General features: G+C 43.1%; 1 protein-coding gene across 1 annotated transcript in view; it reads left to right on the forward strand.

The window, feature by feature from the left end:
• Nucleotides 1-19,491, forward strand: part of BACH1 (BTB domain and CNC homolog 1) — a 39,750-nt gene that overhangs the window by 12,776 nt on the left and 7,483 nt on the right. Inside the window, exons 2-4 of the mRNA XM_055127783.1 lie at nt 11,243-11,536; nt 13,799-15,145; nt 16,751-16,957. Coding sequence (XP_054983758.1) covers nt 11,303-11,536; nt 13,799-15,145; nt 16,751-16,957 — 1,788 coding nt within the window. The 5' untranslated portion in view covers nt 11,243-11,302. The remainder of the gene's footprint in view (nt 1-11,242; nt 11,537-13,798; nt 15,146-16,750; nt 16,958-19,491) is intronic.

Consider the following 19,491-nt stretch of genomic DNA (forward strand, 5'->3'; position numbering starts at 1 on the left):
GTTCTCCCCACAAAAAGTACTGTTGTTACAAAAAGAAGAAGAAATTGTGTGAGAGATGTGAAGTCGCTTGTCCAGTTGGCAGGGAAGCCGGCAGGCTGGGCGGTGTCATGTGCATGGTCTCCCCTCAATGACCTCTCCGAGGCTTGCTGGTTTTGGTGCGGTTCTGCCAGAGCGTGCGTCTCACCCTGCTGTCCATTGGTTATGGGGTGGGGTCGAAGGGGCCATGTGGGGTAAATATTTAGAAAGTGATAGAAGAGTGAGGCTAGCTTGGGCGAGGTTGAGTGAATTTTGTAATTCCAGCCAGGGAAGTTTTGAGGTTCTTGCTGCTTTTTTCCTTGAGTCTCCGGAGGAACCGTATGGAACAGTAACTGCTGCTGTTTGTGTCCACCCTTTTTGCCCACCAGTCGCTCATCCTACAGAACCGATAGTTAACACATTTTTAAATGATGAGATAGCAATTTCCTCGGGATATATAAGGAAATATTTTAGGAAAGAATATTTTCCAGAAATATTTTAGGAAGAATATTCCCAGAAAATTTTCAGGATAGTACAGCAGATGAGGCACTGTTATGCGGCCGACGCAAGTTTGATCCTTGACATTCCACATGGGACCCCAAACCCCGCCAGGTGTAAGCCCAGAGCATTGCCAGGTGTGACCCCAAAACCAAAATAAAGATGACGTAAGCAAATGGAGAGCTGCCTTACACATTCTTTAGGAGACTCAGTTTATTCTTAGAGGTCTGTTCTCTGGTTGATGAAGCATTAGTTGAATCTTAAAAATTCTGCTGGCGCTCATAATTCAGTATTATTTAAAAACAAACGGAATTAAGAAAAAGTAGATGAGTTGACTAGGTACTCTACAGAAGATTCACATGTGGCTAAAAAGTATTTGTAAGGATGCCCAGTATCATTGGTGAAATTCACCATTTTTACGGTATCTAACATATAAAGATGTACAGGGTTGCTGAGAATGTAAAGCAAATACAATCTCCTGCACTGCTGATAGCTGGAAAATGATACAATTGCTTTGGAAAACTGTTTAATAGTTCATAGCTAAACACATTTTATTACAGCTCTTTCATCCCCAGGTATTAATTTGCTCAGGAGAAATGAAGTATATGTCCATGCAAACGTTAGGTGAACTTTAGTTAGAAAAATCTCAAACCGGAAGCAGAATCATCCATCTTTATCTTAATAACGGATTACATCAACAGTTAATGGTTAAACAGATAGCAGTATGTTCATACAACGGGCTATTTTTGTCAGAAAATAACCCAAGCATCTGATGGAAAGACATGATTGTGATTAAGCTGCATGAAAGAAACTCAAAAGGAGTGGCACAGTGTGTAATTCTGTTTGCATAGAATATGAACATTAATCTTAAGTGACATAAAACTAATTATTGCTAAAAACTTGGGAAGAGAAGAACTCAAGGGAACATGTAGTATATAAGGACTGGTAGACATTTTTTCTTTCTTTGTTGTAGTATTGTTGGTGGTTTCATGCATGTATATGTGTGTTAAATAGTTTGCTCACTATTTAGATGCACTTGATTGTTGAAACATATCAACAACATGTTGATATGTTTAGTAAGTAAATAAAATAGTGGCATGTCTAAGTATGCTATAGAACATAGGTATTCAATAAAGAAGTTATTTTGGCCAATTTGAGTTCCTAATTCAGAATATTGTAAGTCATTTCTGTTGAGATGTAACAGTTCTATTAAGAATCAAGTAACTGCAAAATTAAATATATGCAAAATTAAATTAAGCAATATTAAATCAAGTTAAATTAAATCAAGTAAATGCAAAATTAAACAAATAAAAGACTTTTTGAGTTCTTTGCGGTCAAGTTTTCACAGCAGTGGAGTCTGTTACTCTTGTTTCGGTTTTGGAGCTTGGATTTCCTGTGTTCCTTCTTTGTATCCTCCTGAGGATATAACTTACTACCTAGATTTATTAAAGTTGTATTTTTTTGATTGGGAAGCAAAAGACCTTTTGTTTCTGATCTTCCACTCAAACTTTTACCTCTCATTTAATTTAGTGTCACATGTCACAGTTTTAGGTGAGATACTAAAGTAAGTATCTTGCCAGGCTCTGCCGTGCGGGCGAGATACTCTTGGTAGCTTGCTGGACTCTCCAAAACGGGCAGAAGAATCGAACCCGGATTGGCCGCATGCAAGGCAAATGCCCTACCTGCTGTGCTATTGCTCCAGCCTGTGGCATATTCGATATGCCAAAAACAGTAACAAGTCTCACAATGGAGACGTTGCTGGTGCCTGCTCGAGCATATCGATGAGCAACGGGATGACAGTGATACAGTGATACTGAAGTGAGTGAATATAAAAGGTACATGGTTAAATACCTACTTAATATTAGGAAAAGTAAATGAGGAGAAAAGGCCAATTTTTTTGTATGGAACCTCGAAACCGCACAGAGTGTAGTAACACAAAGACTGCAAAAGTGTATCTTTGCTCCACCCAGTTTTATTTATTTCCAATGTACATTTTCCACCACCAATGTCTCCAGTATACACCTCCCCCCAGCCCCATCCCAAGCCTTCCCCTGGCTCTATGGTAGACAGTTTTCCCTCTTTCTCTCTACTTATGGGCATTATGGTTTGCAATACAGATAATGAGAGGCCATCACGTTTGGTCCTTTATCTACTTTCAGCACACATCTCCCATCCTGAGCGATCCCTCCAGCCATCGTTGACTTAGTGATCCCTTCTCAGTCCCAGCTGCCTTCCAACCGTGCACTAATCTTCCTGGCTTTGTCTCTACTGTCCTTGGTTGTTAGTCTCATATTATGATATTTTATATTCCACAGATGAGTGCAGTCCTACTATGTCTATCCCTCTCTTTCTGACTTACTGTACCTTAGCATCATACTTCCATGACCATCCACTTATTAGCAAATTTCATGACTTCATCTTTCTTAACAGCTGCATATTATTCCACTGTGCATATGTATCAAGTTTCTTTAACTATTTGTCTGTTCTCGGGCAGTAGGGTTGTTTCTAGATTCTGGCTATTGTGAACAGTGCTGCACTGAACATATAGGTGCAGATGTTATTTCTACTGTGCTTTTTTGCACCCTCAGGATATATCCCCAGAAGTGGAAGTGGTTTTGCTGGGTCATATGGAAGCTCAATTTCTAGTTTTTTTAAAAAATGCCCATATTGTTTCCCCAAAAAAGCAAAAAAGGCTGAACCAGTAGGCATTCCCATCAACAATGAAAGAGAGCCCCTTTTTCCCCACATCCGCACCAGCACTGGTTGTTCTTGTTCTTTTTGATGGCTCCACTCAATTTTTAAAAAGCTATGATACAGCTTTTATGATTTCTTTCAGGATACTGTCCCCAATGCCTTTGTGAAAAGCCTTTTAAAAAATGTGGTATAATTTTTTGGTGCTGCACCTTTGCAGATAACACAATTTAAATTTCGCCCCCCCCATTGTTTTTATTCAACTTTTTTTGGGAAATGTAGAGTTATACTTAATTCTGTCATATTTAAAGTTTTGGACATGGATTTAGGAAATTTAATGAAAGGATGCTATAACTGGTATTTATTTTTTTTATTTATTTTTTTAAAATTTTTTATTGAGTATAACTGGTATTTAAAATCTACAGAAGATTAAAGAAAATGGCAGATCTTGATCAGTTGAATTATTCTTCTTGGTTCTTCTTAGCAGGTGGCTCAGATACTAAAACTAGGGAACATGCTGACTTCAGTTTGTCTGATTTATTAGCACATTGATGCGTGTGCCTACCTCTATTGACACATCACCCAGTGTCCTTTTGTTCCTACAAATTGAAGCACAGTCATCAAGGTGTTAAATTCCCACCAATGTTTATGGTGAAGGGTCTTAAAAAATTGGGAGTAAGCAGGAAAGCCAGAGGTTTAACTAGATAAAGGCATTGTTGATTTTTTTAGCTGGTGACCTGAAAATTAGAAGAGAAGGGTCACCTCATTTTAGGGGAGGACTCAGACTCTGGGTATCTTGTGATAGGACTGAGTTGGGACATTTCCAAACCTTAGAAGTCTAAGAGGATGTCGTCAGCAAGACTTGGCCGGTTTTGTGAGCTGTTGAAGACGTAGGCCTGAAATCGAGGAAAAACCAACTGCCACCTGATGGAGGTGTGGGTGGGTGGAAACAGGAGGAAAAGGCCAAAGTCCCAGTCAGTCGGCCCTTAGGAAGAAGGCTGAGAGCAAGTTTGAAGGAAGGAGCAGGCCGAGAGGGAGGCCGCTGTTTATGTAAAGGCGAAGAAAGTTGGTTAACTGTTTTGGAAATGATTGTTCTCATTCATTCATTATGGCCAGGAGTGATTTGACTGGATATTTTTTGTTTGAAGATTTACAGTAGTTTATTTTTGCTGAAAGATTTATTATGGTTTAATTTCTTTTATTAAGTGATTTAGTAATTATTTCAATGTGAGACAGTATTTTTTTTGCGGGGGTGGGAGAACGGGGGGGGGCACACTCAGTGGTGCTCTGGGCTTCCTCCTGCTGCTGGTTCTGTGCTCTGAGGTCACTCCTGGGGTCTCTGGGCAGTACAGGGGTGCTAGGCTTGCACCTGGACTCTCTGCCGCCTCCCGCATTTTCATTTTGGACATCTCTAGATTCCCCCAGATCCCCGTTTCAAATTGTGGGTGCTGTCTTCATTTGTATTTTCACAGCACCTAGTCTGCTGTGAGCTCTTGTGGAAAGAACATTCATGATTGTTGAGTGAAGATGAAGAAAGAATGAGTGATGGTGGCCTTTTCCTTTGAAGTGAACCTTGGTAGATATGCTTTTCAACTCTGAGAATTAACGAACCGAGAAGTCCTGTGAGACTTGAACTTGAGATCATGGCACTTCTGTACATGCGGATCTCTGTCCTTACACATAATTATCTTCTGAATTTCTTTGAGAATGCATTTGTAGATGGCTTTATGATTGTATATTCCACCCACCGTAGGGTTTTAAAAAGGTGAGTTTTTTTTTGAGTAATTCTTATAGAAGTTTAAAATTTGATAAATTCAAGCATCTTATTTTATCTTCTTTATCATTTTGAAATGAAAAACTTTAAGTGGTAACCATAATAAAGCTTAAATTGTGAGTATTGAGCAGAAAGAGGAAGTTATTTCCAAACTAAGGTGCAGGAAGCTTTAAAATGCCTGATCATCCTTTATCAGCATTACAGTATGAATCAGCACTCCAGAGGCCAGCCATCCTTTATTTTCACTTATAATAACAGTATATGTTTTCAAGACTATAGAAAAATTATTAAAGTGCAACATAGGGATCTAAATTTGGTATTAGATAAGTGAAAGGTCAAATCAATAAAGTGCATAAAAATAAGTTTGGTGTTAATTAACAGAATTTTAGGTCTGTAACTTTCATGGGTTGGGTGTGTATGCTCTTACCCCCCCCTTTTTTTTGGTGTTTGGGCCACACCCAGTGGTGCACAGAGATCACTCCTGGTGGTGCTTGGGGGATCATATGGGTGCCAGAGATAGACTTGCCAGGTCAGTCCAGTGCAAGGCAGTCAGTCACCCTCCCCGCTGTACTATCTCTTCTGCTCTCTCTTTCCCCTTTTTAATGAACTACTAGACCCTGACTGGCAGCTACTGGAGAAGTGTGTCCTGTTCTTTTTCGGATTTTGTTGTTACTTTTCCTGGTTTTCTCACTGGCTACCTAACTGGGTAACAATGGATTGCTGACCTCCCACTTAACGTGCTTTTCAGAAAGGGGAAAATAAACCTCCAGCACAGCTTTCCTTTTCTTTTTTGCCACAGGATTGTGTCACACCCCGTGGTGTGATGCCAGGACTGAGGCCTGGGGCTCCTGCTTGCAGTGAATGCTTTCATTGAGCCTCTCCTGGCTCCAGGGCGCCGTTATGAAGCGGCTGGGGCTGAGAGCCCCAGGTCTAGGTCACCTCGCGCCCGCAGGCCGGTCAGATAGGTGGTGTAGGGCCAGACTTGGTTCTCCAGGGCTGCTTGCCTTGCTCCCGGCCGGATGAGCCGTGGTTCCTGTTTGATGCTTGTTTCTCAGGCGCAGCTCCTCTGGGGCTTTTCGCAGGCCTGAGCTTGGCAGTTTTGTCTCCGTCTGTCCAAAGAGTTGACTTTGGCTGTGTTTGGCGGATATACATGATCTGGACTTTGGATTTGCACCAAAAGTGCCAAGTCAGGCATTCAGAAGCACGTATCTGCTGACAGAAAATAAGTCACAGTTTTGTGGTATTTATGCCGAGGCCAGAAGGTGCTACTTTTCCGACTGTGGAACTGAGGACTGGGTAGGAAAGAAACCCAAGGGGAGAGAGGGGATAGGGAAAGGGAAGTTGAGTGGGGGGGGGGGGGGGGAGGGGGCGGGAGGACTGGTGTGTGTGTGGGGGGGGGTTGGGGTTTGTTTTTAAGAGAGCAGACTGTAGATCTGGAGGCTATGCATGGCATTTAGAATTGATCCTAGGAAGTTTAGAATGCACAGTAGGCTTTTTGGCAAGGGGAAATAACTTTGATACGGGGGAATAAGAATAGAGAGGGATGTGGAGGGGCTGAGACTTTTGTGCTTGACAGGAATAGTAGCTATTAGCTAATATGTCGTGTTTGTTCGCTAGGAGTGTTGCTTTTGCAGCAGATACCTAGGATCCAAAAACTCATTAGGTTCTCCTGTTGAATGTGATTCCTCTTTCAAGGAGGCGTCTTTCCTTACTCTGAAGCATAACTGGTCATTAACACTTGGATCCCCGGAGTACTGAAGGGAGTCACCATACTCCGTTACCAGCAAATCCTGGCTAATGGGAGACACCGTAGCGATTAGTCAGAAGCTTGGTACCCATTTCCCTTCTCCCTCTCATTGGTCTTTGAAGTTGGGCAAGGTGATTCTCTGTGCCTCAGTATCGTCATCTGGAAAGGTAGGGCGGGGGTTAAGAGCCTTCATTTCAGGGCTCCTGTGAGCTGTAAATATTAGCTGTCCTATCACCCTAGTTCAGTGCCTGGTGTAGACTTGAGTTTATGGAGTATTTGCTGTTAGCGGTATTTTTAGAATAGTTTCTGGAGTGACTTAAGTAAGGGCCATGGGAAGGAGTCAGTGTAGAGAGACTGCTTAGACATCCCTGCAGAAAGGGGCTTAAGAGATGTTCCTGGAAACTAGAGAAGGTCGTTGGGGTCAGTGATGGATCCACACTCATGGATTCTTGTGAGGAGGAGGCTGGCAGGAGGGGCGAGGCCTGGGTCCCGAGGTTGGTTCCCAGCTGCGGTGGCCTGCTGGAGGGGAAAGTGGAGCTTGCAAGGCTGTCGTGGAGAAAGAGGCAGGGACGCACAGAACTGTTGACCAGCAGTGGTGGCACTCCCAAGTTTGAATGCCGTTGCTGCGCGGATCCATGCATTCTTTGCTGCTTTTCTTGGCTGTGTCATGCTCCGAATGATCAGATTATAAAGTTGGACTAATTTCAGATGAGCACAGTTTTAAGGTTACCACGCAGATATTAGAGAAGAATCTGGAAGGTGGGGGCTGGTGCATGCAGGAATTCAGGAGGGAAAAGTAGTCAGCTGCGATTCCTGGTATCCCGTGGCTCAAAGCCAGGGCAGCCAGTGGCCTGGGTGCTGTGCCGAGTTCTCCACTCGCTCCAAGCTCTGCCGTTCTTTGAATGACCGGCCTTCCCAATTCTGGCTGTAATTTTATGGTCCTGGCCATTGAAATGCTAAGGCCAGTCACTAAGAGGAGCTTCCTGCTCCTGCTGTATGGTGCAGTCCTCAAATCAGGTTAGTTATGGGACTTGCATCTGAAGTTTCCATCAGTGTCTGATCAGTTGAGGGCCGCATGCCCCTCGGAAGAGCTTTCATTTTCCTTCACTTCCAAGGGATTTAACATTTCAGCCGGTGGAGGGCTCTAAAGCCCAGCACACACGAGGAGGAGAATTCCTAGTTGCCATCGCGTGTTGGGGGGGAATTTGGGGCCAGGCCTGGGCTGGTTTTGTTCGAATCTCTGATCCGTTCCTGCTTGTTGTAGAGTATATTGGAAATGGGACACTTGTTGCTGCACATGTGGCACCTTCATGTCACAGGTTGCCTCAAGATGCAGATTGAGGGACACAGGGCAATAGGGCGGTGGCCTCAGGGGCCGAGATTTGTCCAGCACCAAGCTCTCACAGAGGGCAGCCCCCGCCAGTGGTGGCACTGATCTGCCTTCTCCAGGGGAAAGACGGGAACTTCTCTCTAAACTTGATTCCTTGCCTCCTTGTCTTCTAGGAAATAATCTCATGTTTGAAGTACTTGAAGGGGGGCTACTCTTTTTTTTTTTTTTCCAGAAATGTGTATTCCATCAAAATCACTATCTGGACGCTTCTACGATTATTCATGTGCTTAAAAATTCAAGCTTCTTTGGGTAACTTTCTCTTACCATTTTGAGAGAAGCAAGCGTTTCTCCATGTGGTAGAGCGTGTTCTTCACAATGGGATGGTTTTGCTTGTTGCCTTCATCTCATAGTGTCCAATAAGGCCTTGCTGTATATACAGAGACTCACTCTTAAAATGTGTGGCCTGACAGATCTGAGTTTTGTTTTTATGTGTGTTGGAGGAGCCTTCTGTGGAATGTGTCCTTGTTACATACGAGGTACGCAACTGCACATACCAGCTGTCAGAGGTTGAGAAACGGTGCACAGAGAATGGTGCCATACCATGTGCCCGCTGAACTGTGGAGCCCATCCCAGAGTTGCCGCCAGTGACCTCGTGTACCCATGCTGACCGACTGTCCCACAGCAGTAGGGTTGGGATGTCACGGAGGCATTTCCCAGTCCCATAAGTTCGCTTATTGTGCTCTTTTCATTATAAAGTATCTCTCTTTAAGAGAACCCTGAAGTGGTTATTGTTAAAATGTCAGTTCTTTTCTCCCTCGCCTTATGAAGCCTTTCCCTAAAGTTACATAGAAAACTTAGCCCCAATATCTAATTGAAGCTTTTGTGGGGAGCGGGGTTTGGTCTCCACCTGGCTGTGCTCAGGGCTTTCTCCCGGCGGGGCTGGGGGCGCCATATGTGGTGCTGGGACTTCAGCCCGAGTCAGCCTTGTGCAAGCCAAGTCCCATACCCACCGTGCTAGCTCTCGGAACCCATTTATAAATTTTTCATTTAGGTCATTTTGTTTAATAAACTACGTGTTTCCGGAGTTCGGGTCTCTTCCAAGGCGTATCACCATACCGTGCATCCCTCACAAAAGAATCTGTATCTGTCCGAATTCCATTGCATTCCTCCCCTGTATTCCTCCTCCTTCCCCCTTTCCCTCTGGTTAGTACCCTTGGTTTTACAGTTAGAATCAAGGCCTTATTTTTGTTTGGATTGTCTATTCCCCTGCTTTTGATTGTTCTATTCCACGTATGAAATGAAATCATTCAGCGCTGTCTTTCTCCTTCTGACTTGATTCACTTAGCGTGACTCTCGCCAGTTCCATCTCGGTTGTAGCAAAGGACACGATTTCATCTTTTTTGTAGCTTAATAATTCGTTTGTGTATCTGCCGTGTCTAACGTACCTACTCCGCAGCCATTGGGCACCTAGGTGGCTTCTAAGTGTCGGCCAAGTAACATATGGAGTAAACACTGGAGTGCGTATCTCTTTAAATTGGCATTCTTCGTGTTAATATCTAGGAATGGATTGCTGGGGCACGTGGTAGATCTATTTTAGATCTTTTGAGGAACTGAACCAGCATATGGTCCCACTGGGGACGTTGCAGGAGGGTTTGTCTCTCTGTCTCCATGTCCTCAGCAGCACTTGTGGTTCTGGCCTCCGATAGACCCTTCTCACAGGATATGGGGAAACCTCATTTTCATTTTCTTATTTTTGCTTTTCCTCCAGGTGCATATTTACCCTCTGGACTTCTTTTTTTTGCCAAAGCATCTAGCTCTCCTGCCCTTATATTTTTAATATGATCTGTTTTTTGTTCTTGAGATTTTGAACTCTTTATATATATTAGCCATTTGTTGGATGAATGATATGTGCCTATTTTCTCCCATTCAGTAGAAGCTTTTCATGTTAGTGGCAGTTTATTTTACTCAAGAACAGGTTTTTATATTTGGTTCTTGGCCACACCTGGCAGTGTGCAGGCTCTACACTAAGGAATTACTCCTAGTGGTTCTGGGAGTACCATATGGGATGCCCAGGATCGAACTCAGATTGGCCACATGCAAGGTAAACACCGTACCCTCTGTACTAGCTCTCTGGCTCAAAAGAAAAGATTTTTTAGTTACTGTTTTCTTTGTTCAGTTGTGCTTTTGTTTCCCTGGTTTCTAGTGTTGACTTCCCCAGGGACATCACTGAAGCCAAGATTGTGGAGCCGAGGTTGGAGAATCACCTCTGTTTGTTTCTCTTTATTTTATGGCTTCAGACCCATAGCTGGGTCTCTTACCCATGTTGACTTAGCATTTATGCATGGTGATGACCACTCTCAACCTTGTGACATAGCGATCAAGGTTCCGTGTTCTACATGTGACTATCCAATTTCCTAGCATATTTACTGAAGACTTTCTCCATTTTGTGCTCTTTGCTCCTTGTCAAGAATTAACTAACCATATGTACATAGACAGACACATATATAAATTGCATATATATGCATATATATAATAGAGAGAGTGTGTAGTATATACATGTGACTTTGCTTTAGGGCTTTGAACTTTGGTCTGTGATTCTGTATTCATAACAGTATCACACTGGTTTTATTATTTCAGTTTTGTAATCAGTTTTGACGACTCATTCAGTTTTTCTCAGGATTACTTGGGCTCTTTAGGAGCTGCTGTGGTTCTATGCAGATGAGAAAAACTGAATGAGTCGTCAAAACTCACCTGCTTAAGATGATTTGACGGGGATTGTACTGAATCTCTATGTTCCTTGGCATGGGATTGCTGTTTTTACAGTGTCAGTTCTTGTAGTTTCTGAGCAGTCTTTCCATTTCCTCGGGTCTTCTATTTCTTTCAAAGGTGTCTTAGAGTTACCAGTGAACAGGTCTTAAACCTTCTTTCATTCCCATGTACCTAACTCTTTTGTGATTGCAAATGGATCGATTTCTTGATTCTTCTAGCTTGTTATTTGTGTACAAAATGGAAGTAATTTTACATCTTGATTTTGCAGCCAGAAACTATTTTGTTGCTTGGTTTTCATTGCCTTTTTCATGCCAACTCTTAAGATTTCACTTGAAGGTGTCATGTAGTACCACATTACCTTCAAAGACCATTTTGACCGCCTTGCACCCGGAGTGAACTCTCCCGCATGTCTTTGCAGGGTTGACGCCGATCAGAAGCATGCGCTCACTGCGTTTCCCAGCACCATCCGCTACACAGAATGTCTCTGAGTGAGAGTTCGGTTTTCGCCTACGAGTCCTCGGTGCACAGCGCCAACGTCTTGCTCAGCCTGGACGACCAGCGGAAGAAGGATGTGCTGTGCGACGTCACGGTGCTGGTGGAGGGCCGGCGCTTCCGCGCGCACCGCTCCGTGCTCGCGGCGTGCAGCACCTACTTCCACTCGCGGATCCTAGGCCAGGCCGACGCCGAGCTGCACCTCACCCTGCCAGAGGACGTAAGCGAGCACCCCCCTGCTTTCCCCCGAGCCGAACAGAATTCCATCGCTTAGGGTTTATAAAGCTAAAATTAAACATCACGGGTCGGGGGAGCAGTTTTTTGGGTTCTGCAACAGCACATCTTTTTTTTTTTTTTAAACATGTTAAATTATTAAATTTGGATGCCAGTTTATGGTATTAGTTGAGCAGGTAAATAATTCGATTCATTGCTCTTGTTACTGTTGATGAAATGACCAAAAAAGGGCCCAGGTGGTAGGCGGTAGATATTTGGAGAGGTCATCTGGACAGACCATGGTGTGTTCTGATCTCTCCCTTTGCACCTTTTTTCTGTGATGGAAAATGACTGGTTCCAGTCTTTATTTTCTTGCCGGCACCTAAAGGGCCCATTTTTATTTAACCGTTTAGCTATCCAGGAGCAATCAGGGTCGTTCCAGATTTGGCATATTTCAAATAAAATTATAAAATTGCTATCACAATTTGTGTACAGGCTTTGTGTGAATGTCAGTTCTCTGGATAGAAGGCCAGGGATATAACTGCTGGGACATTTTAGAGTTGTGACTGTAGTGTTGGGCTGGAGTGATAGCACAGCAGGTCGGGAGATTTCCTTGCACATGGCTGACCCGGGTTCGATTCCTCCACCCCTCTTGGACAGCCTGGCAAGCTACCGAGAGTATCCCGCCCGCATGGCAGAGCTGGGCAAGCTACCTGTGACATATTCGATATGCCAAAAACAGTAATAACAAGTCTCACAATGGAGGCGTTACTGGTGGCCACTTGAGCAAATCAATGAACAATGGGATGACAGTGACAGTAACAAGTGTAGAGTTACAAGAAACTACCCAGTTGTTCCTCAGAGTTCCAGTACTGTTTTCTGTTCCCACAAGCAGTGTCTGTGTGGTCCAATTTCCCTGAATCCTCAACAAGTATTTGCTGGTGGTGCCAATTTTTTAGGTAGTCATTTTAAAGTTAAGTGTTCAGTTTTTTTTTTTTTCTTTAATTTAAGGGAGGTTATACCAAAAAAGTCATCATCTTACAGGGTCTGCTTAGGGTTTTGAAATGTTTTGTGTCTCCTCCAGAGTGAGGTGCCTTGCTTTGTAGAGGTAGCAGCTTTGGTGTAGAGGTGTTCCTTTGTAAAGGTTTTCAGTGCCTAAATATTCTTTAATCTTCACCGAAATAGTGGTTGATAAGATTGGATTATTTATACTCCCCCTTTAAGAAATTGAATCATACACAGTTACAAAGTTGTATATGATTAGGTTTCAGTCATATATGTTCCAGCATCCTTTCCTTCACCCCACCAGTGCTCCCATTTTCTCTCCTGCCAGACCCACCTCCACCAGCCTGCCTTTTCCACTCCTTCCTCCCTCTCCTCCTCTCCCTCCTTCACCTTGTTCCCCTCTTTTTCCCTCCCTCTGTCCCTCCCTCTCCCTCTTCCCCCCCTACTTTGGGCATTATGGTTTGCAATACAGTATGATTAGATTATTTTTTGGTTGTGTGCTTATTGGTCCACACCTCACAGTGCTTAGGGTTGACTTCTGACTGGCACTCAGGGATTATTATTCTTGGCAGTGTTGGGGGGACACCATATGTGGTGCCAAAGGTCAAACTGGTGTCTGCTGCATGCATGGCAGGCCCCTCCATCCTGTACCATCTCTTCAGTCTGAGTAGATCACTTTTTATTTGTTCTTATTCCTGGGGCCATAACATGTGGTGCTGAGGGCATAGGTCATGTTTTAAAGGTTTAAAACAGTTACAAGGTAATTTTGGAATAGTATTTTGTAATATACCAAAATAAGTAAATAAATAACTGATAAGGTAATAGTTATCACTTACTGTGTATTTCCTGTGGGTTAGAGCTACCTTCTAAGTGGATTAAATACTGTTTTCTAGCCTTCATTGTATTTGAACATTATAGTAGTTAGTATTGTTTAGAATTTAGGAACTGCATGGTGCTGAGGTACAGACAGGAACCTCACTTGATCCCATGTGAGTTGCATGCTATATTCTTCCTGTGTTATTGCACAGATGATTTATTTCCACTAATGTGGGAACTTTGGGTTATGTTTATGTCTCTGACTCATATTCCTAAACCAGGTTACCTTCAAAGTGAAGTCTATAAAGTGGGGGATGTGGTATGCTTTTCTAGACTCTTTGTTTACATTTCTGATGCCTGTTCTGTAAATGCCATCTCGATTCCTTCTCATTCCCCCTTCTCCTTTTTTTTTAGGTGATGTATTTATTTTTATTTTGTATATTCACAGGTGACAGTTAAAGGATTTGAACCTTTAATTCAGTTTGCCTACACCGCTAAGCTGTTCTTGAGTAAGGACAATGTGGATGAGGTGTGCAAGTGTGTAGAGTTTTTGGGTGTACGTGATATTGAGGAATCCTGCTTTCAGTTTCTCAAATGTAAGTTTTCGGACTCCACTGCTGACCAGCAAGAATGCCCAAGAATAAAATGCTTCCCATCGCGCTGTCAGAAAACAGACCTTAAATTTTCCCTTTCAGACCAGAGGGAATTGGAAATAGATGAAGTGGAGGAATTTTTGGAAAACAAAAATGTTCAGATGCCTCAGTGTAAACTTCGTAGGTATCAAGGAAATGCAAAAGTGTCACTTCCTCTCCAAGACAGTGCCAGTCAAACATGTGAATCCATGTGCTTAGAAAAGGATGCTGCTCTGGCTCTGCCATCTTTATGCCCCAAATACAGAAAATTCCAGAAAGCATTTGGAACTGACAGAGTTCGACCTGTGGAATCCGTTGTCAAAGATGTTCACACTTCGTGTGTCCCGCCAAATGAGACATCTGAGAGTGAATGTCTCGGGGGCGTCCAAGATTGTGCAGATTTGCAGGTGATCTTAAAATGTGAAGAAACAAAATTACCAGTGGAACATGAAGAAGCCAAGAAGAAAGATCCCGCTTCTCAGGGTCCGTCTGAGCAAACCGAGGTGGCTCCTCTACCCCACAGTTCCTCTGCAGACCCGCATGGACTCTATTCTCTGTCCCTCTTGCACACGTATGACCAATACGGTGACTTGAATTTTGCTGGTATGCAAAACATGACAGTGTTAACAGAGAAGCCTCTATCAGGTACAGACGTTCCAGAAGAGAAATTATTCAGTGAAAGTCAGGAGTTACATTTGAAATCGGACCCTGGCCCCAGGGAAGATGGTAGCCTCGCCTCCAGTGACCGGAGCAGCGTGGAGCGGGAAGTGGCCGAGCACCTAGCGAAAGGCTTCTGGAGTGACATTTGCAGCACGGAAACCCACTGCCAAGTCCAGTTATCCCCTGCGGTGGCCAAAGAGGGTTCCGAACCCATCTACCCACAGAAACGGTCCGAGTGTCCCTGGTTGGGCATCAGAATCAGCGAGAGCCCAGAGCCCGGGCAGAGGACTTTCACCACGTTGAGTTCTGTCAACTGCCCTTTTATCAGCACTCTGAGCACCGAGGGCTGTTCGAGCAATCTGGAAATTGGCAACGATGGTTATGCTTCCGAGCCCCAGCAGGAACCTTGTCCCTACACATGTGTGATCAGCCTGGGAGACGATTCTGAGACGGACACTGAAGGAGACAGCGAATCCTACTCGGCCAGAGAACAAGAGTGTGAGGTGAGGGGGACAGGAATTGCGTCTGATGGCTTGTAATTGGCTCCTACTCAGTGTCAGCAGCTCCTTACGTGCCGTAGGGTATGAGCATGCTCGGGAAGGGCGTTAGGGGATGAAACCTGGCATCAGTACCAGATGAGTGTGATGGTGTGTGGGCTTCTTCATGTATTTCAGGGTGGGTATGTTGGTGTCAATTATGGAGTAGTGGAACACATTGGGTTTTAACTTTGTCAAACACTGTGTCCCAAGAGGAAAAGGCATAATGATTCTGTGATTACTACATAGTAACTCCTAGGAAAATGTAGCACCGTGTATCATCTTGTTCACTGACCGCAAGTGTCCCCTAAGCCTGGGAATAGTAGACACCGGTGAGTTAGCTGTGACAAGTTGTAGGAATGTGTCTTGTAAATCCAGCTTGAGTTACAAGTAGAGGGTATGGAATGAATTGTACCAAGCCTGTTAGGGGACTTGGTGAACGTAAGTTTGTGTTTACCAGATAGCTGATTTTGGGTAAACCATGATACTTTGAATAATAAGGATTTGTTCATTCTTTAGCATGTTATCTACCTGTTGTTACAGATCTGAAAGTGTGAAAGAGGCCTTTACTCTGCCTTTGGAAAGAGGTGCTTTAAGAAATATGTATGCTTTTTTATGAACTGATGCATATCAGTGGAATTTTGGTGTGACGTTTACAATATTTCAAACAGTGAAAGAGTTAGAAATGCAAAAGTCTACAGTAGTATGAACATCTTAAAACATTTTATGTAACTAATTTCTCTAAACTTGAATGACAAGCCAAATTAGTTGCCAAAGAAGCCGACCAGTGTACCATTCGCATTAAATTAAGTTCATTTATTTGGTCCACACCTGGGATTACTCCTGGCTCTGCATTAAGTAACTACTTAATACTGATACTCAGGGGACTGTAAGGGATGGTGGGGATGGAACCTTGGTCAGCTGCGCACAAGGCAAGTGCTTGACCCACTGTAGTAGCTCTCCAGCTCACGATTTGCATTTTAAATGATACATTAACTTATCCCATATTTATGTTACTTATAAATATATTTTTTCAAATTTACATATATAGAAAATGACATTAATGTATTCATAAAGTTTTTCATTTTTCTACATTGACAAGTGAAAGTGTAACATTTAAAATAAGTTATACAAAATTACCATTTTCTTGACAGCAAAATAAATTTTCTGAAATGTTTTAAAAATCAGTATTACAGTATTGAATCAGTATTACACAATGCTACAAATCAAAGAATATAGTAGATTTTTTTTATTTGAATAAAATCGCGTTAAAATATTAGGATTTGGTTTGATGATATGGGGAATTAATATATCCTGAGAAAAGAACTTAAATTTTCCTTTCACTCATGCTTATATTAATATGCTTGATATAAAGAAAAATTATCATGACTCACATTTTGCTAAACCCTCTCTATCATAGAGTAGCAGAAGGTACCATGTAGAAATCAGGACTAGTCTGTTTTCTTAAGTCCAAAATTAATTCTCTGAAAAGTAGATGTATTTCCCTCTTCCCAAATTTGAGTGTGACTGCAAGATACAGAAACAATTACTGATGTTTGTTTCACATTTTAGGTAAAGCTGCCATTTAATGCCCAACGAATAATTTCTCTCTCTCGAAACGATTTTCAATCATTGTTGAAAATGCACAAGTTGACTCCAGAGCAACTGGATTGTATCCACGATATTCGAAGAAGAAGTAAAAACAGAATTGCTGCCCAGCGCTGTCGCAAGAGAAAACTCGACTGTATACAGAACCTTGAGTCCGAGATTGAGAAGCTGGTAAGTGTATAGTGGCTTATTGTTTAAATTTCACTTCTACCTTCTCTCCTTTCAAATCCATCCCTCCCTCCATTCCCTTATGGGTATAAGTCAGATAAAATATTCGGTTATGTATTAATTTCAAAAAATTGATTAGTTGACTTCTTCAGACATGGGTAGACTTGGTTAGTATTAACTAGAACACGGCAGATTAGAATCAGCTGTGTGTGGCCGAGACCCCATCACCCCCAGTAACCCCCAGGCGATCTGGATTGAGTTTCAGTTGCCATTTTCAGAAAACAAGTTCTCTGTCATTTTTAAAAATTAAGTTAGCTTTCTTTTAACATCAGTGCTGTATTCTACCTACTTACCATAGCAGTCCTACTAAAATGTTGAGAATGCTTTCCGAGGACTTATTTTTAATGATGAACAAAGTAGAGGTAATTGGACGGTTGCATAATTAGGAAGCTCTTTATAAGCACTGTGGTGTCTCTAAAAACGAATACTTTAGTTGTTTAAATAAATTGTAGACTTGAGTAACTTGCTTTTGTTTTTTCATTTGTTTGTTTGTGTTTGTTTTGGGCCCATACCCAGTGGAGCTCAAGGGTTCTTCCAGGCTCTGCGTTCAGGAATTACTCCTGGCTGGCTTGGGGATTATGTGGGGTGTTTAGGACCGAACCCAGGTCAGCCACGTGCAAGGCAAACTATCCACTGACTGATTGCTCTGGCCCCAGCTTTTATTGATACTAAAACACAGCCAACTAGACCTTTTATTTAAGGGGAAAAATTTACATGCTGCTATGAGTGGAGCATCTTTATTTTTTATTTATTTTTTTATTTTGAGTTACACCGGGCAATGCACAGGTGTTACTCCTGGCTGATGCACTCAGGAATTACTCCTGGCGGTGCTCGGGGGACCGTATGGGATGCTGGGAATTGAAGCGGGGCCGGCCACGTGCAAGGCAAATGCCCTGCCGGCTGTGCTATTGCTCCAGCCCCTGAGTGGAGCATTTTTAGATGAGAGGAGAAGAACCCTTATTTTATTGAGTCTGCTTGTCTGTTCTAGCCTCAAAACACATAGGAACTAACGTATTGGCACTCCTGCTTCTGTAGCAGTCGGGAAGCCAGCTGTGTCCTGAAGGACACCTGATAATGCTGGCTCAGCTCCACATGGGGCCAGAGGCCAGAGGGAAACATTGCCTAGAAAATGTTTTACTTTGGTTATTCATTGGTTAAAATTGAAAATTGTGATTGCGACAAGTTTTTAATCCTGAGCCTTCCAGCTATGAATGGCAATTACATAGCAACTATCACTGTCACTGTCAATCCCATTGCTCATCGATTTGCTCGAACGGGCACCGGTAACATCTCCATTGTGAGACTTGTTTGTTATTGTTTTTGGCATATCGAATATGCCACAGGTAGCTTGCCAGGCTCTGCCATGCAGGCAAGACATTCTCAGTAGCTTGCCGGGCTCTCCAAGAGGGGCAGAGGAATCGAACCCTGGTCAGCCGTGGGCAAGGCTAACACCCTACCTGCTGTGCTACTGCTTCAGCCCCTAAAATAGCAACAATGTAGAAAATTGGAAACTGTATCTTTATGCATTCCTAAGTTAAAATATATAAATATATGCATTATGAGAGAGTCTCTTGCCCGCACGCCTGGCTGTCTTCCCCGGGGCCCTCGGAGGGGATGGGCTGCAGCTTCCCTCCCCACCCCGAGCAGAGCTCTCGGCGGCCGAAGACCACCGGAACCTAGCTACAGCCATGCTCGAGGCCCCTCTCCACACGTTCTGACAGGCCTCATGCATGAAAGTACCGGCAGAGGAACCCAGGTGTGTGTAATCCCATCAACAGCTCCCAGAAGCTCATGGCCGCAAAGCTTATCTTAAAACCTACTTCTCCCTCTGGGAGAAAATAGCAAGCTACTAAGAGTTTCCTGCCCACATGGGACAGCCTAGCAAGCTTCCCATGGTGTATTCATATGCCAAAGCCAGTAACCAGCTGAATCTCATTCCCCTGACCCTGAAAGAGCCTCCAGTGCAGCAGGCCCCGTTAGGAAGGCCGAATGGAGAGAGCGTCTAAAATCTCAGGGCTAGGACGAATGGAGAGGTTACTGAGCCCGCTCGAGAAATCGACGAACAACGGGATTTCGTGATCGTGATCATGATGTATTATGCTTTAATTGCAAAAGGTGAACCTAAGTATAAAAAGGTGAAGATATTTAAGGGTATAAAAACATGGAAGAGAAACCAGATGTTTTATAAGTGGAAGCATGATAAAAAAGTAAAATACATTTTTATAAAACTATGGATTGATGAATGACTAAATTGTTAGGACCAAAGAATGAAAGTCGCATTAAGTAATATTTATCGGCTGTTTCATGGGGGAGGTAGTTATCAGTGCATACCTGTGACTGGTAGTGCTGGTAGGCTGCCTTGCTATTTTTCTTCAAATAGCACACTTAAGTGTCTTGGAGTATGGCATCTTACCTTTTAGACTGTTGGATTGGATTGTCTGCAGCTACTTGAAATCTACAAAAAATTAAATGGCTAG

This window comes from Sorex araneus, chromosome 2 (assembly GCF_027595985.1).
Source record: "Sorex araneus isolate mSorAra2 chromosome 2, mSorAra2.pri, whole genome shotgun sequence".
In the NCBI taxonomy this organism is placed as follows: Eukaryota; Metazoa; Chordata; class Mammalia; order Eulipotyphla; family Soricidae; genus Sorex; species Sorex araneus.